Raw genomic sequence first — 27,164 nt, forward strand, 5'->3', positions numbered from 1 at the left:
CCTCAGACTCATTTCCCAGCGGGATAGAGGCTGAGGTAGTTTTAGTGTCCCTGGGTTCCTGGGAGCCTAAAGTCGCAGAGGCTTATGCTAGGATTCCGGATAATACCAAGCACTACTTTAAAGACAGTGTGCTGATCAACGGAGTGGATACTCCAGCTCTTAGGGATAGTGGGTGCAGTCGCACTGTAGTGGATTCTACCTTGGTAGACTCAGAGGAAGTTGCCAGAGCTACTCTGATGCCCACTAAGTTGGCTGACGGCCTCCTCCGTATGTTTCCAGTAATACCTGTAAATCTTACTTTAAATGGTACAGCAGTCAGGATTCCAGTGAGCATTCAGAGAAACGTCCCGGGAAAGGTCTTGTTGGGTAATGATCTCAGAGCTTTAGGGCTCGTAGGAGACACTGCCGAAAGACCCTACACACGGTCTCAAGCACGGGCAGCATTGGCCAAGTCCAATACGCCGCCCCAGCCAAAGGGGAAACCCAAGGGGAAAGGAGTCAACAAGTCACGACGAGGGAAAGAGAATATTCCCCCGAGCTCGCCTACCACTGCGGTGGAGGAAGTTGGTCAATCGCCCGGGCCTGACGAGGAGGTGGCGATGCCTGAAGTATTCGACCCCAACGATCATCCTGAACTAAAAGACTTGTTAGTTGAAGGAGGTCCTGATAGGGACGAATTCAGTAAAGGCCAACGTGAGTGCCCATCTCTGGAAGGCCTAAGGCGACAGGCCTGCGCCCAGCTTGAGGGTGAACCTCCTGGGACGCATAGGATTTATTGGGAAGGTGGACTCCTGTATAGCGAGCCCACAGAGTCTACAGAAGGAGACCATAGGAGGTTGGTGGTTCCCCTTGCTGTTAGGCCCTTCCTCCTGCAGTTGGCGCATGAAGTTCCCCTTGCTGGTCACCTTAGTATGAAGAGGACCAAGCAAAGGTTATCCATGCACTTCTACTGGCCCAAGATGGGGGTGCAAGTAGAAAGTCACTGCCGGAGTTGTGCCTCCTGCCATTTGTCTGGTAAGGTTGGCGCGACAATCCAAGCTCCGTTGGTACCGCTCCCAGTTGTGGGGGTACCATTTGAAAGGGTAGGGATCGACATCGTTGGTCCCCTTGACCCGCAAACATCCTCGGGCAATAGGTTTATCCTGGTGCTGGTCGACCATGCAACCAGGTATCCTGAGGCCATCCCATTGAAGACTGTAACTGCCAAGTCAGTTGCAAAAGCTTTACTCTGCATATTTACTAGGGTTGGCTTCCCTAAAGAAGTTGTGTCAGATTGTGGCAGCAACTTTATGTCGAAGTATATGCAGGCTATGTGGAAAGCTTGTGGGGTCACCTACAAGTTCTCTTCTGCATACCACCCCCAGACCAATGGTCTGGTGGAACGTTTCACCAGAACGTTAAAGAGCATGATTGGGGCTCTGGAGGAACCTCAGAGAAGAAAATGGGATCTTCTTTTACCATGCTTACTGTTTGCCTACCGAGAGGTACCACAGGAGGGTGTTGGCTTCATCCCCTTCGAACTTCTGTTCGGTCATCCCGTACGGGGACCCTTAGCCATCGTCAAAGAGGGATGGGAGATGCCCACTCCCCCTGTTACTACCAACATAGTTGATTATGTGCTAGGGCTCAGAAAACGGATGGTACTTCTGATGGGCTTGGCTAGTGATAAATTGAAGGCAGGGCAAGCGCTGGTGAAACATTGGTACGACCAGAAAGCTTCCCTCATCAACTTTACACCTGGTCAGCAAGTCCTGATCATGAATCCCATAAGGCCTCGAGCTTTACAGGACAAATGGTCAGGCCCTTACACAGTGGTGGAGCCCCTGGGTGAGGTTAACTATTTAGTGGACCTTGGAAGGCCTGGACAGGCTCCAAAAGTGTTTCACGTGAATAGGCTGAAGGCTTTCGTCCCAAGAGTCGAAATCGCAGCACTGCTACTGGCGTCAGACGTTGAGGAAGAGGAGTCTGAACCTCTCCCCGACCTGTTCCAAAGCGGTCCTTCAGATAGCTCCTTTGAGGGTGTCCGAGTGGCCCCTCACCTGACTTCTGATCAGCAGGCTGAGGTGAAAAGTTTGCTTAGGCAGTTTTCCCCCCTGTTTTCACAGTCGCCTGGTTTGACACCTTGGTGCAAACATAACATTGACACAGGAGACAGTGTACCTACCAAAAGTAGGGGATACAGGATGTCAGACAAAGTACGGTCTTATATTAAGACCGAGGTCAACAAGATGTTAGACCTTGGGGTGATTGAACCCTCTAGTAGTCCTTGGTCCAGCCCTGTGGTGTTGGTTCCAAAGGCAGGCACTTCTGAATTGAGGTTCTGCGTGGATTACAGGGCTCTGAATGCTGTCACCAAGACAGATGCACACCCCTTGCCTCGAACAGATGAGCTGGTGGATACTTTGGGTGCCTCCAAGTACCTCAGCACGTTTGACCTCACTGCTGGCTATTGGCAAATAGCTTTAGCAGAACATGCCAAGGAGAAGACAGCATTTTCTACTACAGACGGCCTTTACCAATTCCGGGAAATGCCGTTCGGGTTGAAGAATGCACCTGCCACTTTCCAGAGGCTTGTGAATCATGTGTTGAATGGGTTGGACGAATTCTGTCTTGCATATCTGGACGATATAGCAGTTTTCAGTGCCATGTGGGAAGACCATGTGAAACACCTCGGGATTGTGCTCCAGGCTCTTCAGAAAGCCCACTTGACCATAAAGGCTAGTAAATGCCAGATTGGACAAGGCTCAGTGGTTTACCTTGGACATGAAGTAGGTGGAGGGAGGATACAGCCTCTACCCAGTAAAGTACAAGCAGTACAAGACTGGCCTACCCCCACTACGCAAACCCAAGTGAGAGCCTTCTTAGGACTCACGGGGTATTATCGCAATTTTGTGGCAGACTATGGCACCATAGCTGCTCCTCTGACTGCCCTCACAACTCCGAAGAAACCCAAGAAGGTAACTTGGACCGACGAGTGTGAGAAGGCCTTCAATGGCTTAAAAGACTCCTTGTGCCAGGTCCCTGTCCTTAGGGCCCCGGATTATCAAAGACCTTTTATCGTGCAGACGGACGCCTCTGACACTGGGATAGGAGCTGTACTATCACAAGTAGATGAGAAGGGTAAGGAACACCCTATCGGTTTTATTAGTCGCCAGCTTAAGGACAGAGAGCTCAGATGGTCCAAGGTAGAGAAAGAATGTTTCTCTGTTGTGTGGGCCCTAAGGAAGCTGAGGCCCTACCTCTATGGGACCCTCTTCACTGTGCAAACTGACCATAAGCCGTTAAAGTGGCTAATGAACATGAAGGGGGAGAATCCAAAGTTGCTTAGATGGTCCATAAGTCTACAAGGCTTCGACTTCACTATTGAGCATAGGCCAGGTGTCCAACATAGCAATGCTGATGGGTTGTCCAGAATGTTTAACCGACCGGAACAAGAGACTCATCCAGGGGTGGATTAGTTCCCCCTGTCCATAGTCTGGGAGGGGCGAGTGTTAGGAAAGATTTCGTAATTGTAGGTAATTTTCCTTCCATGTGGCAACCCCTAAACTTTTTTTGCTGTTGTTTTTCACCTTGTTCTTGCCTTTGCCAGAGAAGTGCAGCCTTCTGCTGCACTCCTCTGGGCTTTCGCTCCTTTTCTTATGGGGAAACTGACATGCCCTTAAGACAGTCAGTACCGGGGAACGCTGTTTCCCGTAGTTTCTTTTATCATGTTGCGGCTTTAGTGCAACATGACACAAGAGGGCACTGTAAGCTAAGTTACAGCTCTCTTGGGTCTCTAGCCTTCTACAGGCCCTAGATACTCGTTTAGGATTGTATTTGATCGGTGCAAGTCATTCAGGGACTGGAATGGTGGCAGCGATCGTTTTGTGTATTTTGAGCTCCTTTTGGCGTTCTAAGCGCGTTTTTCGCACTGAACCCAAAATAGTGGCCTTGCTCCCAAAATGGCCAGACCACGAGGCTCCTTTGTCCTGTCCACTGACCGTCTTGCTCCCTTCACCTTCCCCAGGTCGAGCGACCCGGGGCCTTCCTTATTTGGGCATGTACTTTCCCGCGAAACACGGATGCTTTCGCGGGCTTCTACATGTCTTTTGTGTGCCTCCAGGGTGTGGGCTGGGATGTCTGGTCCCAATACACATCCTGGTTGCCAGAGAGTCTAGGGTGGTGTGAATGCCTGGGACCACCGTGGTCCGTGATTGGTCCACGTATGGTATGTGTGTTGATGAGCGGATCTCCCATTGGCTCCCCTCCGTTTTGGCGCAAAGGGAACCGTGGATAAGAGGGGGCTGGAAACGCCACTACCATGTCGATCTCCTGAGTTCTCACGAACGAAGGAATACAGGAGCCAAGTATCCTGCAACCACGAGGCTGGACCGAGGAATCGCTGGTGACCCGCTGAAGGAATCCTCCTTTGCACTGCTGTCGTCCTGTGAAACCCTTTCCTCCTTTGATCGAACCAGAAGGCCTGTAGTGGTGCTTCGACCTTTGGAATAGCAGGAACAGCTATTCCCGGCGACTTCATCATCTCCTGCCAGTAAGCCTTCGGAAGCGTCTCTGGGCCATCCAGTTGACTGACCAGCTTACAAGGGAGTCCTGCTCTGTAACCGCCGCCAGGTTGTGTTGTATCTCGAGTCCTTGTCACTCTCCCACGCTTCGTGCACTTGGCGTTCCCAGGTCTGAAGGGAGGAGTGTACATTTGGCTCGGATACACACGGCCGCTCCGTTGCCCTGCGGTGGTGACAAAACTGTGCAGGTTTCTTCGATTGGGACGTCTTTTTTCTCTACACGACGACGAGGCATTCCCGGCTGTTCTGAACCTGCCAGCTGCTGAAACTAACGTGGAGAAGCCTGGGTCTGCTTGCTTCGGGGACCGGTGAGTAGTATAGCTAGGATCTGGTCGCCCTCCTGCAGTAGCCCATTGCTTTTCCCCGCTGTGTAAAAACAGCACCCTTTTGTCCGTACTCGCGCTCTGCTTCTGCTCGCTGTGGAGGCTGCGCTTGAGTCGCGGAACCTGTTCTTCTTCTGTTGTGCACTAACCCGAACTGCCTGACTTCCTCCGAAGAGCTTCTCCTTTTGCCCGTTGGCACCAGCGTTTGCAGGTACTTTGAGCACAAGGCTCCACTCTTCGCAGGGCTCGGACTTCCATCTATTTAGGTGCCTCTGAAGGCGAACTGAGTCTAAAGCATTATCGCACTGCCTGTTTTCCTTCCCTTGCAGGTGGACTACACATTTTGTGCATATAACGCTTGCGACTGTCGTATTTGTATATATATTGTGTTGATATGGTATGTGTTGGCTTAATATTGTGATATTGTGATTTTCTCGCTACGGTCGTTGTTTTAAAGGCCTTAAAATAAATGTGTATATATTTTTGATATAACAACTGTTTGGAGTAGTTTGTAAGCGCTCTTGCTTTGTGTGCTCATTGCGGGCTTTCAGTCACCCTCACCCCTCTTGAGACCTAGTCTTGACCGCCGCGATCGCTACCTTGATTGGTCTGGCTCGTCCAGAGGTTACCCTGTTCCAAGTAATTAGGTTGGCCTTCTGAACTTCTGCGCCACCAGGACAGAGTTCAGAAATCCGTCTTAACAGCTGGCGAGAAGGCAAAGCAGAGGAACCAAGTGGACCTGGGGCTGGCAGGGCAGATGTGTGCAGGTGCAAGGTATCCAGTCCAGATGCACTCCACACAAAAAGAAAAGAGCAAGCCAGGATCACCGCCATATTTAAAGGTGCAGCGCCCACACCTACTTGCTCCACAATGCTTTGGGGGAATGTACATCTGGGCATCACCAGTCAAAAGTCCTCATGATGTTTGTACCCGAGGCATCTCCCTGGCTGTGCGTTTCTACGTTTACCATCTGTTTTCTGCTCTGCAAACTGGGACTGGTCTTCAACTGCCGCCTGTCACGGTTTATTACATGGCATACGCGAGCCAGGGAACTCCTTCCCCTGCAATGAATGTGGCGCACAATGAAACTCTTTTTATTTGTTTAGTATACTACGGATTCTTTTTGAGAAGGCCTCCAACCCGTCTCGCACCCAACCTCCACAAACACCCCGTGTCACAATGGACTAGGAACCAGGCTGGTGTGTATAGATAAAATATTTATTAATTTATTATTTATGTCAAAGGAAAATCAACCAATTACAACAGCTACCAATGTTGTGGCAACACAAAATGCAATAATCTCTACAAAACAACCAGGTTAAGATACACTGTCACAATTACTTTTTTTTTTTTTTTTAAATGGCTGAACAGAAAAAAGAACAATTCAACACAATGATAAAACTAGCGTTAAGCACTCCCACTGCAACACTCAACCCCCCAAACATCAATGGGACTTGATTCCTTTGAATGGAAGGGAGTGACAGGGAGTCAGAATACAGGGGGAAAATCGGTGTTGGTGTGGTGCCCACAGAAACAATGTGGGGAGCCAGCAAAGCAGGGGACAATACGTTTTTGGAGCACCAATGGAAGAATGTATTTTTTTTAAAAAATGTTCTCACAACTGCTATGGGAAAGAGATGGAAAACAGGGAATTTGCTTGCTTATGTTTGGAAAGTCAGGCAGAGCTTTTAGGGAATACTAATCCGCACACAAGGAGAAAGTTGATTTTTAGAATATGCAACACGTGTGTAATGGAAAGGGAATGCAAATAATCTTTTGACCGCGCAATAGGGAAAAAGGAAAAAAAAGCAGAAAATTGTTTTTTGGGATGCTAAGCTTCGTTCCAATGGAAAAGAAAATGCGAATGGAATTTGTTTTTTACTGAGGCTGCAAATGACAGGTTGGCTCTGGGAAAGGGGTTAGCTCACAATAGGGAAATCGGTTTTGGTTGAGGATGACAAATGCAAAGAGGAATGACAGTGGCAAATGGACATTTGTTTAGCAGGGCACAATTTAAACACAGGGACACATTCGTTTTTCAGATCACAATGGGATTAATCCTTTTGGGCAAACCTTTATAACTATAACAATTAACAAAAAGACTGGGAAAAAGATTGTTGGTTTTGAATTACACTAATCTCGATCCCGTGAAATTCAATGGGGGTATTAATTGATTTGCTTACAAAAATACAAAGGATTTACATGGACAAATGAGGGATTTTTCAAGAGGGTTATGCAAACATACGCAGACAAACAAGACATTCTTCTATGGGGAGATGACTGAACTACACGGGCAAACAAAGGATTCTTCAATGGGGAGATGACTGAAATACCCTGGCAATTGGGGGTTTCAATGGGGAATTTTCAATGGGGAAATATTGGATGCACTGCTACAAGAATGAAGGGATTGTGCAATTTAGGGCTGGGGTTACTGATACTTACAAAGCAAGCCTTTGTTTAAGGTTCAGGAAAGCCAGCTGCACCTCAGGACACTCTGGAAAGATAGGGCAAGGGACTGGTCACGTCACTATCAAAGATGGTAAGTTTCAGCAGCTTTCTCTCCGTTTTACTTTTTCTGTCCCCCTGGTTTTTGTGTCTCCCAGTCCTAGTGCAGCCCACCTTATATAGCATCACCAATCATACAATCTATGGGAAGTACCCTGCAATAATCCCTGTTTCTTGTATTAGACAGTTACCCTCTCTCTCTCCGCCTCCAGTCAGGATTGGTTTAGGGGTTTGGAGCAACATCTGTCTCTTCCCATTTGTCATCATCCTTTGTTCTCCTTTCCACTTTTTGGCAAAAACTATTTATTTATCACAACTTCATAATTATGCTAGCAACTACCATACTAAACATTTTCTGTTTTAGTTAATCATAGGGAATAAGAATAGCCGACCGCCAACTCCGTACGATGTAGCATGGCCATGTGTCACATTTTTGTCATTTTCATAAAATGTACAACAGTTATGAATATGTAAATTATCAAGCATATTCCTAATTTCATTTTCCACCTTTTCACCAACTCTGACATTTATGACATGTTCAGATCAGCCAGAATCCTAGTCTAACTGGCCATTACAATTCCCAGAGTCACAGGTAGATGCATTTTATACCCCCCAAACCCGCTTGGAAATTACATGAAAATGTATGTAAAAATGAAATCAATCCACAGTATGGTTGCTGCACAAAATGCCTAAAATGAAATCGTCTTTTAAATCAATTGTGAGTGTTCCCGTTCAGCAAATGTGATGGCTGCTTCATCCCCCACCGCCATCTGTCCCCCTGTGCTAACCTGTAACGAGCAGTTTTTATTGTGTCTCTTTGAAGTTAGTGTGTGTGCTCTTTGAAGTGGGTGCAACAAGGATTCACACCTTTTAGTCATGCTCCAGCCAAGGATGGCTTTCTCTTGAAGTCCTTGCTTCCCTAGTCAGTAGGTCTGGAGGGTACAGAATTTTGACGCCTTTAGCAGGACCACATTTTATTGCTAGTTATTAGATGTGAGATGCAACATCATGGCTGAAGTGGGGCTTTCCTTTGTGAAGTTTTGCACCCAGCCAGAACAGGTTTTTCCTGAAGACTAAAGTGTCTTTAGTCAGCCCACACATCATGTTTTGCTTTCCTGATATTTTTCTGTGAGCAGTTATATTTTCCCCATTTTGGCTTTTTAATGCTGTTTTTATTTGCAAACACATGTGCGGGCCGTTTTTGCTTTCAATGTTGAAAAATCCTGTTTTCCATGTTACAGGATTCTTTGATTCCTCCTTTAAATCAAACTGCTTCGTGTCAATTGATAATGACAGGTGGTAGGACCCTTTCCACATGGTTCTTTAACTTTACATGAAACAAAAGCAAAAGCCAGGCTGTTTTTGTTGCAGTGTTTAAATGCTTGCCATTCATGTGAAAGGGACTTCTGTTTGGGACCTTTAAATGCACCCTACATGCCTGGTAGGGCGGGGGAGTGGGCAAGGGAGGGGCATGAGATTTTGAACAGTAGGCTGGTGCTCTCTTCCCACACCCTTCTGGCCCTACCTTAACAACGCCACTGAGGTGTATTAGGGAGACTGATGCTTGGGGCCCAAAGAATATGGGCAGGTGTGGGCCAGGGTGCATAAACCTGAAAAATAGGGGCGAGAGTCTGCATCAGGATCTGAGCGGGAATGTTTACCTTTATGCCCACTAGGGATATCAATACGCCAAAATGCCTGCTGTGGCGGAAGTCACCTCACACACGATGACATCACTATCGAACTTAAACCAAGCTCTCATCAGAGCCCTGTTATTTTTCTCTCGCACTGTCCCCGTCACCTTCTGAGCCAGGGGTACCGCTTGGTGCCTCTGGCGACACCCGCATGGCATTTGTGGTTCCCACCAATGTATTCAATTGCACGAAAATGTGCTAAAGGAATTCATGGAATCAAAGTAAATACTTCTATATCCCCAATTGTTTGTGCATTTCGTTGCTTTTCCTGACAAGAAATGCATGCTCAATATGACATGACATAAACTAGTGGTTATGGTCACTTAAATGCTTGGGTCTATTAGTAGTAATTGCTTTCAGTGCCTTTAGGACTCTATGCAAACCGATCTTAAGTGTTGTCTTTTTTTTGTTGCTATTATGATGTGTATTGTGATGTGTATACGTATGCTGCCTCTGGGGAGCCATTGGGACATTGTGTTCCCCACACAGCACACAGCACAACTTCTGCGGAACATAGGGCCCTAGCAATTCGGTCTCATAGGAAAGTGTGCAGGGGAAAGGGCACTTTTCACTAAAAAAAAAAGTATCAAAATACAATTTTATTCGGTGGTTGGACTAGGTGGTTGGACTAGATCACTGGTCAATTCTTCACTCCAGTTTCTCTTTGACTTTCTTCTAGTAAGAGAGTTTATGGTTGAATCCCTCTGTGAATCTAGGCTGTTTGCTCCTGCTCTTCACGCTGTTTCTCTCCTCCTATCGATTTTCATTTCCATCTCCTCTATCCGAGGACTGGTTGGGCCCGGCATGAGCACAATATGCTGTCCAGATAAGCCTTGGCACTGAGGGACCACTGAGCTGGTGGCTGGTGCATTATAGGTGACTATTACGCGTTTAGTTAATGTTTCCACTGTAGAGGTCTGTGTTTCATCTGGAAGTCAGAGAATCTAACTGTGATCACTCAGCCTTTCATCCTTCTAAATATGGTATTCTCACCCATTGATTAAAAACCCCAATCAGTGTTTTTTGTCCTGGCAGGTTTGAACCTAAAATGGTGAGTTTATGCAGAAATCTGTGTGGCTGGTGCTTGACCCGTGGGGTTAGCAGAAAATAACTTTATATTTCTAGGAACCTGCTCAGAGCTGCTTGTGAGACCCGCTATATTAAGAGGTGCTTTGTGGTTGGATGGTCCCTCTAATGGTCGCCTCTTCTCAGTGGGAGTTACTTCTTTAGCCTATCCTGCTTCTCAAAGACTTAAAGTATTTCACATTTAACCTCAAATCCACACCATTATGTTTTGCGATGCTTGTTGTTTCAAGGCCTGGGCAGATCTGTTGCATTGCACAGAGAATACGTGCTGGCAACTTTTAGAATTCACACTACCTTTCCTTAATAAGCTGCAGGCAGTGGTGGAGTGACCATCTGGTATACCGGGATTATCCCCTGTGGGCTGCTTAGGAAGGGGCTGTTTTAAGTGCTAGGGTGCTACGGGGAAATGGTTCCTCAAACACAGCAACTTCAAAGTTCGCTTATAGACAGCAGGTTGCAATCCACATGTTCACGGGCACGTCCCAGCTGCCACGTCCACAGGACCGAACAGTAATGAGACTATCGACCAAAATTTAAAAAAATAAAACATTCTGCACATGCGAAGGTGAACTTGTCATCCGTGCAATCAGTCACCGCCGTGTGCTAGATTCCCCTGTGCACTTCAGCACCACAGACAACTAGCAACACAACACAGATATTCAGTTAAATACAACAATTTTAATTTTTGTATTTGCTCCGCTCACTATGGATTACGCGCGAGTTCCCTCATTATATTCCCTTCTTTAACTTTGTTACAAAGTCGAGGGGTTATTACACAGTCGCAGACATAGAGTTTAATTCGATTTATTTGGGAAATGTGCAGGATTGGGCCTAAGAGAGAAAAATCACCAAAGGAATAACTACAATAGAAAAGTGGCGCGTATGGTCCTGCTTGGGGTTTTCTCACGGCCTTGCCCTGCCATTTACAGTCTCTGGTTGTAGACTCTTAAAATTCCTGATTTCTTGCTAATGCCTATGGGAGGCTTGAGTGTGTTGTGGACCTTCCCCCACCCCCTTTCCGGTCTGGTGTTGACTTTCGAGCAAAGATTGGCCGAAAGTCTAAGGCTGAATGGAGGCCACCCACGTGCCCCTGGCATTCTCATGGGCTTCCCACCACCTCCCTTCTTCTGGGTCATGGCTCCTTGGTTCACTAACCCAACCTTTCTCTCCTCAATGTTCTGCCACATGCTCGTGCTTGTGGGGCTCCTCCTATTTCCTTCTCATACTTTTCCTTGGCCATTGGCTTCACCTGCACCTCCTCGACACTTTGCCACATGCTCGTTCCTCCACCCACTCAACGATTTCCTCTTTCAGAATTACGGTTTGCCTCAGATCCCTTCTAGACAATTGATATTCTTTGGGCCTGACCTTTCCTTTCCTCTCCTCCAACCTCCCTCACATAACTCCCCTCTCTGTTCTTGTCCTCCTCTGTGTTCTAAACCAACTGCTATGCTCTAGTCTTGACTACCTCCTCCCCTTTGCTCTTGGCTGCCTCCTCCCCTTTGCTCTTGGCTGCCTCCTCCCCTTTGCTCTTGGCTGCCTCCTCCCCTTTGCTCTCCTCCCCTTTGTTCTTGGCTGCCTCCTACCCTTTGCTCTTGGCTGCCTCCTCACTACTGTTCTCGGAAGCCTCCTCACTATTGTTCTCGGCTGCCTCCTCCCCTTTGTTTTCAGGTAGTTCCTCCCCTTTGTTTTCAGCTAGTTCCTCCCCTTTCTTTTCAGCTAGTTCCTCCCCTTTCTTTTCAGCCAGTTCCTCCCCTTTCTTTTCAGCCAGTTCCTCCCCTTTCTTTTCAGCTAGTTCCTCCCCTTTTCAGCCAGTTCCTCCCCTTTCTTCTCAATTAGTTCCTCCCCTTTCTTCTCAGCCATCTCCTCCCCCTGGTCCTCTCTGTGGTTAGCCTCTACCTCTGCTCTGTTGTAAGCCTCCACTCTCTTGTAAGCCTCCGCCTCCTCTGTTTTGACACTCCGTCTCCTCTCTGTTCTTAGACTCCCTCTGCTCTCTGTTCTGAGCCTCTGTCTGCTCTTTGCCTCCATCTCATTTTCCTTAGCCCATGCCTCCCCTCTGTTCTTAGACTTCACCTCCCCTCTGTCCATACTTCTAAGACACTCCTCCAGCCTTCTATCTCCTTTACTTTTCAACCTCTTCCCTTCTCCAAATACTCACTCTCCTGTTCTGAATGAGCACCTTATATCCCCTGACCATGCTGGCAGTTGGGGCTCTATGGGTTTCACCTGTGTGTGCCTCATTCTGAGCGGTTAATTGTGTTTCGAAGTACATGTTTACTAACTCTGGGCAATGGGGTGGGGCATCCACCCGTGGTCCTCGATATCAGGCGGGCACCTTTCATGGAGAGGAGTACTCCTGCACCATTCTGCTGCACCTTCAGTGCCTCTTTGACTTCCTCTCATCCACAGACCTTTACCTCTCAATGCCTGGTCGATGTAAGTTATGTGAGTGAGTGGGTGGGGCACTGCTCCAGCGTGGCTCTTGTGTTCTGAATCAGACGGTAAGGTGTTTCTTGCCAGACTAGGTATTGGCGAAGAAATCGTGCTATTGTGGGAATCGAGGGTGAATTTCACACCCCCTAGAGGTCTGGAGGAAACCTCCACAGGGCAAGTCACGTTTCCTCAAAGGGACACCACCGCATACAGAACCAGATGGCAATCACTTGCCTCCTACAAGTGGCACGGCTGGAGTAGCCAGAGGATCTTCACTACACCGCCCCTGTGTGCAGCATCACCTGGCTTGTGGCAGCCCGCAGCCCCCTTGGCATCGCCACCAACCACCTTTAGCAGGTGACTAACTCACCTCTTGGAGCTATGGGGGTCATTCCGAGTTTGACAGTGCTGTAAAAAGTGGCTGTAACGGGATTACTGTCCCTGTTACCGCATCACTAAATTCCGACTTTGGAGGTAAAGTGGAGGAAAAACGTCCAGCAATTTGCCTGGAAATATTTCTGCCAGTTTACCTCCAAAAAATGGCTGAATTAATACTGGTGGTAATTCTGCCAAACCCCAATAGTGTCCAATGGGACTCCAAAATGGGGAACACCACCACCTCCTAATATGGAAGATTTACCTTCAGCTCCGTGGTTGTTTCTGGGCGGTAACAGTCATTCTGTTTGGCGGATTTATTACCTGTAAATCCTTCAAACTCCTAATGAGACCATATATATCTTTTGCTACCTTCCCTCCTACTTCTTAGTTCGCCTATTTCTCTTTCCATTCATGTGTGACCTCTTTTTTTTGTTTTTAATTCCTTCACATCCTTTGCCCTCTCCTCTCAATTCCTACACTTCTTTCTTCTCTTTCTACTGCCAGTTGTAAGCTTTCATCTTCTTTTCCTCTTTCCAGTCCCGAGTTTTCCTTCTTTCATTAACACTCATTAATACCTCATTTCTCATCCCCTCTACGTTTGTTTTTCCTGGTTTGTATGTCTGACCCTCCATCAATTCCTTCCCTCCTTCTCTATTCCGGAGTCATTTACTTCCTCCTATTTCTGCTTCCTCTGAAACCTTTCTTTCCCCTCTAAGGATGAAAGCCTTTGGAAGAAATGTGAAGTTGGGTGCTCGATGTCTCTACAAGATACCTACACAAACCTGTCAAATCTGACCTCTAGAGTAAAAGAGTGTGGTCTCTCAATTGCCAGAAGTTGTAAAGACTACTTGGTGAACATCAATCTGAGCGGTACTGAGACTGCCCTACTTGATGTCCGGGACAACTCATTTTGGAATCTAGATGACCATGATGTGTCACTTTGATTTTGCTAGGTGTCTCCGCAGCATTCTTCCTCCTGGACCATCAACCTCTTCTTTCAAGACTAAAATCTGCGGCCATGGTCTTGGGGTCTGCCTTGTGCTGGTTCTCTTCCTTTCTTTCTAATAGTCGCTATTGCCTCACCTTGGATGTCCTCACTACTGAGTTTACTCGAGTGAAATATGGGGTGCCACAGGGCTCAGCCCTTTCTCCATTACTGCTCAACCTTTATGTTAAAACCTTTCCTGGCTCACTTCGCAGTTTGGGTGTTGGATATCATTGTAATGTAGACGACATTCAAATATTATTTTAAATGACTGTCATTCTGTCCCATGACCATGTTTCTTTTGTCTTAAGATCTTGTTTACAAATTCAAGAATGGATGCAAAAGAATTGGCTTAGTTTAAATGCTGCTAAAAACCGAGTTATTAACCATCCCGCCACACACTTTTTGTCAACTGATACTTCCATCTGTACTTGACTCTCCAACAATATCTGAACTTTGATCATTTGACCACCATTGCCGGGGCAATAGTTGGATTAGGATAATTTACCTTTATACGGGTATACTGAAACATTTAGGTCAGACACTCAATGTTTTTCACAATAATACTGCTAGGTTAATTTTGAATGCCCCCTATATTTCCTATGTTACCCCACTTCTGCATCCACTTCATTGGCTGCCTGTATAATTTTGTAATGTCACTACTTTGGTGCATAAATGCATCTAGGCAATGCTCCTTCCTACCTAGTCAACAACTTGAAGATGTACACCCCCACTCATACTCATCAAACTAGGTAATTCCTGCCTCCAAGTCAGGGTTTTGCAACCTTTGGCTTTCCAGATGTTTTGGACTACAACTCCCATCAGCCCTAGCCAGTATAACCAATGGTGCGAGGTCATGTGCGTTTGTAGTTCAACACATCTGGAGAGCCGCAGGTTGCAAACCATCTAAGCTGTCCATGACTAGTCAACAGGAAATATGCTGATGGTTGAATGATTTTCTGTTCAGAGCCGCAAAACCCGGAATGCCCTGCTGTCTGTCTCTTTAAGATCTAAGCCGAATTTAAGTGTTTTTAGGAAAAAGTTAAGAATGTAACTTTTTTCATCTTCCATTTCTTGTTCAACCATTTCCTTATGTTTTATTGGTCTGCTCGATGGTGCTCGTATGCCTTCGCGTTTGAGCGCTGTATAAATTACCCATACCATAATACCTGAGTAACAATTGCTAACTTAGTTTCCCATTTGTAAAGCATTGAAAGCCAGTTGTACACATTCATCTCAGCCTGTGCAGAGGCTGCTGTCTGCACGAACTGAAGTTATGGTAGCCTACCTTTGCCCGGCCCACTTTTTGTTACCCCCACCACCATTACCACTGAAAATGAAATTGGTGTTCATGCGACGAATTGTCAAAATGCCATATTTAAAGTGCACCTAACTAGTCCTTATTCTAAGGGCATGTGGGGAGGAATTCTTGCGACTTAGGCGTCACTGGGAGCAGGGATTTCTGTAAGCATTAATCAGCAGAAGTCCACTAGCAGCGGGGAAGTCTCAGTGTTGCAACAACCTCACTGTGCTTTCCCTTTAGTAAAATGCCTATCCCTTCCTATCAGGCGTGTGCAACCCGCAGCTCTCCAGTTGTTTTGAACTATGACTCACATGATCCCTCACTATTGTCGACCCTGGCTAGTGCTGATGAGAATTGCAAACCAAAGGGGAGTCAAAGGATGCAGTCCTCTACTAGTCTCTGCCTGGAGGAAAAGGACACCTGAATTGAGGAGTGAAGGGCTGCTCTGCTGGAACATCTCTGAAAAGCAGCAGAGGTCATGCCAGTCCCAGGTGTATTCCTGACATCCCAGTGATGACCAAAGGTGTTGATTTCACAGAGTCAGGAGACAAAACAATCAGCACGTCTTCGGCATTGCTGTGAAGAAACACTAGAGAACTGCAAAGACGAGTGTCAATTGCTTGGCAGCCATGTTGAACTGTATTTTTCTATTCATTAACCCTCTTTCTGTGAAATGAGCTGTCAGTCTAGCCCCCTGTCTCACAGCCAGGTGCGAAAAGCATTACAATCAGAGCTGTGCAGATAATTTTGGCTTCCGGCTGTGGCCCATAATTATGGTTTACAGGCACATACCTAACCACATTGGCTGCAGTGCAAGATCATAAAGCTTAATAATGCCATTTTAAGTCAAGTGATAGCTCTCGGTTAATTATGAGGGATTAATCAGAAACTGGGATTCTGACTAAAGACAGATGGCACTTGCAACCTGACTGGACTCATTTCAAAATGGAGCCGCAGACGGGGCAGCAGTGGGAGAGGTCATACATGCTGAGGAACTCACGGGGACGCAGCAGAAGAAGCTGAGATGCTTACTGAAGCAAAAGAGCTACCACGAGGAGCTAAGAGGGGAAGCACGGAAGAGGGGATCAAAGACACTGCTCCAGCTGAGGGGTGTCCAGAATTTGCATAGAGGATTCAACCCAAAAGCGAAGGATATTAACGTTTGGGAAGATGGGAATCAGAAAGATCACTAAAATTCATGGACATCATTGAGTGAGACCAACAGCGACGGCAGGGAGGAAAAGGGGCACCCAATCCAGGAGTACAGCTGAAGGTTTAGAAGCAGAAGAGGAGGGCGCATGACGCATCCTTTTGTTTGTTTATTTTGCTTCTGTAGCGCCTTATGCCAAGGCACTTTACAATAATTAATGTAGTGATAGGCTAGAAGAAATGATGACAATAATTAGCAGGATACAACAGAAAAAGAACAATAGGAAGAGAAATACCAATGAGAAAGGCATGAATGAACTGATGAACCTGTAAACTGTAAAGATGATGTCAAGCAACAAAAATGAACAGTTGGAAGGTCAAAACTGGCCCCTGCTCAACCAGATAATACAATTAGCAGATAGACAATATAAAAATATAAAATGCAGGAAACGGAGGGGCTCAAGCACAGTCCCGAACCCAGGAACCGTTACAGATGTGTAAGAAACTCAGGTGGAATAATGAGCAGAGAAACAGAGGAGGCTTAAATGCTCAAAAATATCAAAATGAGCACACATGCATGAAGGATGCACCCAGGTCCACCTTAGGCAAGGACCTACTGCAATTCATCCATCTTTCACTCAAATGCAGTTCAGTCTGCCCAGCTGCACGTTTATAACTGCTTCAAATAAAATCCTAAACCACGCCCCATCTCATGAAGCCACAAAAACTCGAGACTGACGTAAATGGTAACAAGGTGACCTGGGGTCTTTGGACAACCAACAGAAATATGCAAAACAAGCCACTAAAAGAAAGACTCGAGTTCCCAGAAGCAGAGAAAATAGTGTTCAATATCAAGCGCTGAACCCTGAAAGGATTGGTGGTGAGCTGCTGCTGTATCCTTGGTTTGCCTGGGTCTCCCTTTCCTCGTGACCTGCGCGAGCCACAGAACGTTCGGGAGATGAGTTAGGCAGCGAGGCTACGACTGTTCGCCCCGACCGCCTCTCTCCCTAGGCTCCAATTATACTCAAATATAATACTTTATAACGTCCACCTGAGGCCTTATTTACTTTCACAAGTGGCGACGAGCTTCGGAAAGAGAGGGGGGGGCCGGGGGAACGCGAAGCGTTTCCCCCCAGGGTTGTTTTGGGCGCTGCACAGCCCAGCGAGCTGGCCTGTGCACAGAACGCCGCCGGGTATTTAAGGGGGCAGGGAAGGTTCGAGAGCAGGCGAAGTTTAAGGACAAGCATTTTTGTCCCTGCCCGCCCACTTTATTAGATCCTTGTAAGGGTGTGAATTTCTGAGAGAGGAGGGTTTTTTATTGGGGTTGTTCGATTTTTTTTCCCCCACATCGGGTTTCTGGGCTGTTGGCAGGAGGTTATAAGGGCCGGAAGGGGACTGGTAGTTTTCGTGTGACAGGCTGGGGCATTAATTTGAGGAAGTTATGTTGTAAGGTTTTGTTGCTCATGTGACAGGTCAGGCTGGCAGCAGGTCATAGGAAGGAGGAGTTTGGTGTAGAGGGGAGTTGAAGGGGTATGAAGTTGCTTGATGCCGGGGACATGGCCCCTTTGGATGAGGGGGGAGGGAAGCACAATGGCGAATAGCGCGGGAAAGGCTGGGGGTGGTGCTGTTTACACTAACTGGCTACCCCGGTGGGGCAAAGAGGGGGAACAGGTATTTAAGATGGAGGGGCATGGCCCCCGGGAGAAGATGGGAGAAAGCGGGAAGGACGGCTGGAGAAGGAGAGGGTAAGGAGACGGTAGGGAGCAAGGGATAGGTAGGGAGGAATTTAAACTGACTTATTTATTTAATTGTTGGGGGAATTGAAATGTTTAATTATTAATTTGTTTGGCAAGTTGTTAACCCTTTAAATGCCAGCGACGAGCCGGCTCGTCGGTAAAAACTGCTCCAGGTTGCCACCGACGAGCCGGCTCGTCGGTGGCACTTAAAGGGGTTAATGAGGGGGGAAATGTTGGCGGGTTTGGGCGGTGAATACCGCGATTTTAAAAAAAAACCCATTGGCACTGGGGGGGGAACCTCAATGGCACTTAAGAGGTTAAAAACAGATGTGTTCGTCTGTAAGGCCAGGGGCCAGGTTAGCGTTGATTTTTATGCTTTGGCCTGTCACATTAAAGTGACCACTACAAGCGGGTCTGGGTGTTTTGTGCAGTAAGCCCAAAGGCATGTCTGCGGTAGAAACTGAGCCCTGTTTTTGACACGTTGCTCTGCATGGCGACGTGTTACAGATTGCCAAAATCAAACTCCTTTTCCATTCTTAATTGGAAAAAACAGTATTGATAATACTCCGCCGCCATGGGTACTTTTTGGTGGGTCAGGGCCCATGAGAATAGCGGGCCGTGTGTCACTTGGATTCTCTCATAGTCGCCTATTCTGAGAAAACGTCGAAGAGTGGCTGCTTCCGATGGGTCACTTTGTTCATCTGTCTAGGAAGCTGTGCTTGTGGTGCTTCCAGGCTGCTGTGGATTAGGGCTTGGAGGGGATGCTGCAGAGTGGAATGTTGGCTCGCGTCATGCTGCAGAGTGGAATGTTGGCTCGGGTCATGCTGCAGAGTGGAATGTTGGCCCGCGTCATGCTGCAGAGTGGAATCTTGGCCCGCGTCATGCTGCAGAGTGGAATCTTGGCTCGCGTGATGCTGCAGAGTGGAATGTTGGCCCGCCTCATGCTGCAGAGTGGAATGTTGGCCCGCGTCATGCTGCAGAGTGGAATGTTGAATTGTGTGATGCATGAGCGCGGAATGCTGGAACTTGTGGCGCGGTCCGTTTAGGGTTGCTGGCCTCGGAGGGGGAATGTGGCTGGTGGGTTTCCCTCTCTGATGAACTATGTTGAAACTGAAGATTAAAGACAACCCGTTTCTATACGTTTCGCCCCCAAGTGTCTCCTGCATGAGACGGGACTGACTGCCTGTCTTCTTCCTTTCTGTCTTCTGTTAGCTATGCCATCGCCGACAACTCCTATCGCTCCATGCGCACAGAGAGGCGAGACCAGTGCATCCTGATCTCTGGCGAGAGCGGCGCTGGCAAGACCGAGGCCACCAAGAAAATTCTGCAGTACTTCGCCGTCACGTGCCCGGTCAGTGACCAGGTGGAGACCATTAAAGACCGGCTGCTCCAGTCCAATCCTGTGCTAGAGGTAACTTGCTGAAGCCCAGGTGGAGCAAAGCGCAGATTACGCACAACTCACAAATCTGGGGTATAGAGGCACCTTGTCTGCACTCCTGGTATGCACCCGCGTCTGTAAAGGTCACCAGAAGCACACACCCCTACCAAAGTAATGCAGTGCACACACGCCTGCCTGCTGGGAGTCTCAGGCATGCACACGTGTGCTTTGGGCTGCACACACCGCTGGGCCCCTGGCTTACACCTACTGCTTTTCTTAAATGCACACAGAACAACAGCATTCTTCAGACAAATGCAGCTCCTGTGTACGTACACACACACACATAGATGTACAAATACTTACTGCAACCCCCAGACCGCAAAGGCTCATGTGACACAGAAATGTCACAGACCCGCACCTACCGAGATACCGAGAGGCACCAACACTGATTGTTGGCGCCAATTTCAGACACAACCACATCTACTGTACACAAGCAAAGGTGCCGACACACGGCCCCCAGAAGCGATGCCCAACATCGGCTTTGGTCCTGAGACAGCAACAAACCTTGATCCCGAGGGCAGGGCCATTTTTTCCTCTGCTCCTAAGAAAAGTCTTGGCAGCATTTCTTGAGTAATGAACGAGGTTGACCTAGGGCACTTCACCCGTTTCTGACCCAAATCCCACGGAACCCAAGGGCTTAATAATAATGATCAGAGATGCGCTGGCCAGTTCATTTAACTATCTCAACTGTGCTGTCCTTTAAACCGAGAGCCTATTTGCCTGGGTTAGAACCATGGCTACATTTTCGGAATGCCCCTCCATTTGGCCAACTTGGCTGCATTGTATAAGGCCAAACCAAACCTGTTCATGTTTCTCCACCTAAGCTTTCTGGTTCCAGTTCAGTCTTTCACAGAAGAGGCCATCACTGCAGCTCTGACTACCAGTTCCCTGACTCAAGGCGCTGCTTCGATTCGATGCATGGCAGGGGGCTGCTTTTCATTCCGTGCGCAGAGTGAGCCTGATCCGGCTAGGGCCCCACCCTGGGTCCTCGTTTCAGCACAGACAGTGCCTTGCCCCTCAGGAAGCAGTCGGCCAGAGACGATTCCTTTGCTTTGCTACGAGAGATCAATGCTTTGTCAGTACATTGCGGCCTTTGCTCTAATTCTTGCATGCGTTTGGAATGTGTTTTTATGGTGTCTTGCTTTAATGCCTTTCTTTGCGTTATCCACAGGCATTCGGAAATGCGAAAACACTTCGCAATGACAACTCCAGCCGGTTCGGCAAGTACATGGATGTGCAGTTCGATTATAAGGTGAGTTCACGTTCTTCTGAGAAGTCAAAAGATTCCAAATAATTATTTTCACAGAAATAGACGTGAATGCCAGTTATTTCGCCTGATCTGGGCTTTAATACCTTTGGTAGCATTGAATGCACGTAATTGCGTGGATATGGCTGGGGAGTCAGTGACGCATCTCCTGTTTGCATGGGCAAATGCCAGAGAAACTGACATTCTGCAGCTGCCTAATTTAATGCAAGGTAAGCATCTGTGCACTGTCCTCGAACACTTGCAACTTGACTTGTGAGCGCATTCCCATCAGCCACAATCGACCCCCTAACGGGGCCCCAAGTTACCAGCCATGCTCACAGTGACCCAGAGAGACAAGTTACTCCACTCCGAGAACCAGTGCTCGAGTTCTCATTGCCTGTCGCCTGCCGAACTCATTCCCAGCACCGAGTCTTTGCAACTCACGCCCACAAGCAGGCCTCTAAAACTCCCACCTCTCATCCAAGCTACTGCACACCTACGTGCATTTAGAAACCCACTCTTTCAAAATTAGCTCCCAGCCTAACACACCTTCAACATAAATGTACACGACTTGTTCTGCGTACCCCAGGGTGTGCAGGATACTCAACCGGATTGGTCCATTTGAGCACGCACCAGCACACCTCGAGATGTACCCATCTCTCATAGTGGATGCAAGAAAGCATCCAGGGCTACTATTGCCAACTGTGATTAGATGTTTGAGACTCGATGGGGGGGCTCTTTCAGCAACCTTTGTAGTGTGCACAATATCTCGCCTCCGCCTCCAACACCCCATGCCATTTTACACACATGTATCCATCTGAGGCCCTAACACACATTCCCTGTGATGTACTTGGTTGAGTCTACAGCAAAGACTACTCCTCACAACTCTTATCAATCTGCTTGATACTTTGAGGTTATAAAACCAATCCCTCTTAGTAACTGTGTGCTGCCCCCGCTCCCATGCTTTCCATATGTTCTAGATCTCCGTGACCGCTGTCATGGCAAGCCTTGTGCTTTAAGACTACTGTCCATTCGTAACATGACCTGCATCTGAAAGAAAGACCCACGAGCGCAAGTCCATCAGTGCTTCTCCTTCAGCCCTGTCCTATGAAGTTCCTCAAACTGACCACAAAAGTGATGGGTGGAAGGTTTCGAATGAATCTAAACCACTGGCAATTGCTCTGGGCAACCTTCCACACCACCATTTTTTAGCCCGTCTGCGCCATTGCAAAAGGGGACCAGCCATGTGCAAATCAGGCAGCAGCTGCTGCCACCGAAGGTAGCAGCCCAGCCCGAACTGCTAGGCCAGGTTCCCTCTGCACAGGAAAACCAAGCAACCCCAGACATGTTTCGGCCTTGTTGGACCTCCTCAGTGAGGTGCAGCCTGGTTCCCTATGGCGCAGCGAGCAAGGGACCCACGTCTGGGCATACCCTCTCTCACAAGGAGAAACAAACTGACCACAAATGTGATGGGTGGAAGGTTTTGAATGAATCTAAACCACTGGCAATTGCTCTGGGTATCCACTCTCTTCCCAGGCTTTTTATCTTCCTAGAGTATATGAAGTTCCCTGCTCAATATCACGAATGCTTGCAGACAACTTCCTCAGGGTTCAAGGCAGCTAGTGACAGAGCAGTGCCTTGATTCCAGTCAAAGAAGTAAAGATGGACTGGTCCTAGGATAATTGCAACTCCAGAGGGACTAAAACGCACATCATTCCCCTTGTTTCCTGCTTCCATAAGAATCAGACCCTACGTCACTGCATCACCGTCCCTGCAATCAGTGGCGGGATTCCTGGAGACCTAATGGGCAAAGTCAAGTCCCCCAACACGTTTCGAGAGTTCATCTCTTCATCAGGGGATCATCTTCAGACCCCTGATGAAGGGATGAACTATCAAAACGTGTTGGGTTACCTATTAAAACACTTTTTGTATTATGATGAATACTTTTGTATCATTTCATTGAGTGAACAAGCTCAGAAGCCTATTTACTAATATACTTGTGTATCTTTGACAAACATACCTTACTCTTTGTTTCTGCACAAATGGAAAAGTTGGTCTTTCTTGGCCTTAGATAGTGTGCAGGGGAGGCGGGTTCCCTACACTGGGGACTTACTCGCTATGGTATACTTGTACAGCCCATATGTCAGGGCTGCCTTTTCTCCCTCACAACTGTAACTTCTAGAACCTGTTGCCTAACAACCTTTATATAATTTTGTTTCCACATGTTTATACTAAGGTGTGCACTGTGCAGGACATTCAGCACTCCTCACTACATAGCATTCCTACAGGCCGACAGCACTGGCCTAGAGAATTATATCCCTGCCGGGGATCCTCAAAAGTGATCATGACCCTTGGGCTTTTTATGGACGATAGACTAACATTAGAACCACGTTAAATGCATTGATAACAAAATGTGTCTACGCCTATGCTCGGTCCAGTGGATAATGCCTTTCCTCACCTTCCCTCACAGAATGGCTCACTGCCACAACATTGGTATTATTAAAAATCAACAATGCACACAAAATATACCTCGGCATGCCGGGTTACCTTACTAAGAAACGGCAATGCATCCAGAGCACAGCGGCAAGACTTATCCTTAGGCTCGGCAGAAGGGAACATATGGCAGCAGCTCTACGGTTGCTCAACTAGCTGCCATTCAAGAAAATAATCCACTACAAAGCACTTGACTCTATCCCGTAGAGCTCTTCAGGGCCTCGATCTGAATCCAATACTCGATAGTGACTAGAGAGAAAGCGGGAATCGAGCAATTACGTCCTCAAAGACACCACACGTTACACTAGAAAAGGATATGGGGGGGATCAGTGTTCTCTCGCTTCCCAGCAAAACGCTGAAACTCCCTGCCAGTCGAGAATCACTGGACACTCAGGATCACTTGGACACACTTGGACACTCAGGACAACTTTGAAGACCTGGCTTTTTAACACCGCCACCCAGTCTGCCTCACGCCCGGCAGTCTGCAATAAAATGCTTCTGAGGCACACTCCAAACCGCTAATCCCCTTTTGGTCAGATGCACTGTACGCAGACTAAGTAAGTCATCCTCACATTGAATTGTAAGGTGTCCCCATCAGACTTCAAACAACACACTGCTGCACCTCTACAACCAACTTACATACTACATCTCCTGGCCATTGCATGCTCTAACCTGGAAACATGAGGCACCCCTCTGGATATGAAACCAAGGCCTCTGTGCCCAGGACAATTAACCACCAGAAACTGTCTGCACACATCAACGCAACAGCAAAGCTACCTAGAGTCTTCTCCTCCCTCTAACCTAACCTGTCCCCCTCTTTCAGACCCAGCAGAGCTCCTGCAGACCATACACATTTCAGCAGTGAGCAGTGTAAACCCCAGTAAAATAACATCGCATGACATAAAAGGAGCAAACTGTGTAGTCCAAAATGTGCTTGGATGCATCCTTTCAGAGCAAAAGGAAACCAATTATTCTGGTTTGGTTTAAACCAATTGGAAGATATGTGGAAATACTTGTGCCAATGACTCTTAAGCAGTGTGATTTTCTATGGGTTGCATCCCACCAAATCTAATCTTTGCTATTACAGAAGGGGTGCAATCCTACCCACCTTTGGCCCCGCCCTGAAAGGGAGCAGTCGTTATCATCATCATCATCAGCAGCAAAGCTTTATTCAGCATAAAAACCATTAGCACTGATAAAAACAAATAAAAACATTATACAAATATCACAACAAGTTAAAAAGAGAATACATAATAGAAACAAATTAATACCCACCATTTGGGAAATGATGACACCATTGTCATATCGCATTGTTGACGCAAGCACGCGCCGCAGCCTCTCTGTTAAAAATAATTCCCATAAGTCTTCTTTTACTGCATAATGCTATTTAGAGTACCATACACTCCAAAATGGCCATGCCACTATATGTTTGCCAGTCCATGGGCCATTTTGTGCTTTAGCCTTTTTTCTGCCTTCTTGAGTCCAGAATGGGCTTATATGGCTGTATATGGCAAGCCCTTTCCCGGTGCAAACTGTCGGTCTGTTTGTGTGGCTGGATGTGGGGTCTGGGTCTGTCCGGACTGTTAGATAAGAATTAGGAGACGGTCAAGGAGGCATTGTGTTCAAACCTTTTATTATCTCAGCGAAAACATACCTACACTATCCCTTAAGTGTTGGGAACTGGATTCTTTTCTATGCAAAAAGGTGTAAATGGGTGCTTGTCAGGATGTCTGCTGCAACACAACAGAAAAAGTCACCTGTCTAAAACCTACACTTGACACAACTCTGACCCTGCCACTGTCAAATAACCAAAATAAACTGAAGCAATATATTTGTGCCTTGGCTCTACTAACTGAATGGTGGCTAGTTTCTGACTCCCCCTTCTTTGGTGAGGCTTCTTTACTAAGAGTTCTGCCCGCTGCACAGTTTTACTGGTGGACCTCTGCACGGGTTTCTGGCTGTCCACCCCACCTAGGGTTTTGGAATCTGTCTCTCCACCTTGGGTTCAGTGTTCTGTCGCCTCCTCTTTCGTCTTTGAGCTTTCGGTTAGCCTTCCTTTGGTATTCCACTTTCTAACTGCGATCTGAGCTTCAGTTTTCCTCAGTCTGCCTTGGACTTTCAGGTTTTCTACCCCGCCTTGGGGTTCGACTTCTCTCATCCCACCTTAGGCTTTCAGATGCTTTACTCAGCCTTGGGGGTGGGGGCGGGCGGGGCAAGGGTTGGAGGGGGGTTGGTCTCTTAGCCCACGTAGGGCTTTCTCAATTTTTTTACCTCGTTCTAGAGTTTGACTTCTCTCAGCCTGCCTTGGGCTTTCACCGTTCCCTTTCCCTACCTCCTGCAGCCACTGCAAACCTTTTCATATGAGTGATGCTCCTTAGGAGACTTTGGAATGTACCGCCGTCGGCTTTCCTCCTTCATTTCTCTTGTGCTGTCATGGCCCGGCCAGAACTTACTCTCTTGTTCTTCAGGCTCCCTTCAGGCCCTGGATGCCGGCGTCTTGATGTGCCGGTGTTCTGCCTTTCCTGTGGCGGCTGCTCTGCATTATTTCTTGGAGCCGGCTTCTTTCGGCTCGGGTGGGACTCGGAGCGCTCTGTGGGTTCTGTTACTGACTTTCTCACAAAGCCTGGTGAACACTTGCGTGTATCCTGCCACACCTCCCAAGAAACAGGTCCTCTCCACTCACTGACTCGGTGGGCGACTCTCCCTTTCTCCTGGTTCTATTGGTCTTTAGTCTTTCTCTCTGAAGGGGGTGGGGGGTGCAGTACTCCTTCAATCAGTGTGAATGTTGTGCATTTCCAGTGTCAGAAACCACACCAATCATCCTCACAGGAAGCTGTAGGTTTTCACACAAAGTAAATTCCATATAACCAACAAAAATATTGGGATCTTGGGAATAGGGTGGGGGGAATTGCTGATATCCCTTGTAGGAGATCTCCTGTCCTCTAAGGGGGGGAGGTGGGTCACCCATAGTGTGAGCCTGCTTGCCCTGTCCCCTAGGTGGTGGTAAGCTTAGCGTTTGCAGGAGAAATCCTGGAGTCATTCGACAGAGCATCATTGAAGCCAAGACCCATACAAAAAGGTGCAGCCTGCTGATGATCTGATAACGCCTGTTGCAGCCAACCAGCATTGCCTCTAGCCTGGTGAAGGCCTGCTCCTCTCTGCAAATCTCCAGAAGGCCCCTGTCGGTGCTTCCACCCCTGAACTGGTGGGAACAACCTGTCCCAAACCTGCTTTAGGATCCGTGCCTGCTGCGCCTTTAGAAGTGTCGGTGAGCCGCCCGATGGACTGAGCAGCTCCCTCCTGGACTACCTCACTGCACTGGTTGACATACCACATTCAACCTTGGAAATCTGCAGACTGTCAATGTGTGGAGCAAGATGCCTGTCCCTGCAGTTTCTGCCTTCCTGACAGAAGAGAAGCCATGCAGGGCCTGTTTCTTTGTTCTCGCCACGAGTATCGCTTGTCGCCGCCTGATCGTGGTGACCACCGCTGCAACCCACCTTCATGTCCTGGAGGTCAGCTGAGGTCACCTGCCTCTGTTGAGTTCTTCATTCTGTCGTGCCACGGATGTCTAGCTGTCCAGACTCCAGAATCCATTCGGGAATCATTGACTAGCCAAACCCACACCAGATGGCAAAAGTGACCTGTGTATCTTCGGCCCTTGCAACTCCATTGACCAGACAAAGCCTAGAAGTAAGTGGGTCCATCCGATTCAGGAAACTCTGAAGTGGTTGCTCAAGAAGTCTGAGTAAGGGGGGTAAGTTTGTGTGCCAATGCCTATCCCCCCACCATAGTGTTGTATGGGTGTTAAAGTCCTAACCCTCCCTCTCCCT

The 27,164-nt window shown here is 47.7% G+C and overlaps 1 protein-coding gene across 5 annotated transcripts in view; it reads left to right on the forward strand.

Annotated features, from left to right (window-relative positions):
• The window catches only part of MYO1C (myosin IC), a 662,069-nt gene that overhangs the window by 412,794 nt on the left and 222,111 nt on the right, over positions 1-27,164 (forward strand). For all 5 annotated transcript variants that reach the window (XM_069615425.1, XM_069615428.1, XM_069615429.1 and 2 more), the window contains exons 4-5: positions 19,367-19,565; positions 20,764-20,844. In XM_069615425.1, the coding sequence (XP_069471526.1) occupies positions 19,367-19,565; positions 20,764-20,844 (280 nt within the window). The remainder of the gene's footprint in view (positions 1-19,366; positions 19,566-20,763; positions 20,845-27,164) is intronic.

This window comes from Ambystoma mexicanum, chromosome 9 (assembly GCF_040938575.1).
Source record: "Ambystoma mexicanum isolate Mex_15411 chromosome 9, UKY_AmexF1_1, whole genome shotgun sequence".
Taxonomy (NCBI): domain Eukaryota; kingdom Metazoa; phylum Chordata; class Amphibia; order Caudata; family Ambystomatidae; genus Ambystoma; species Ambystoma mexicanum.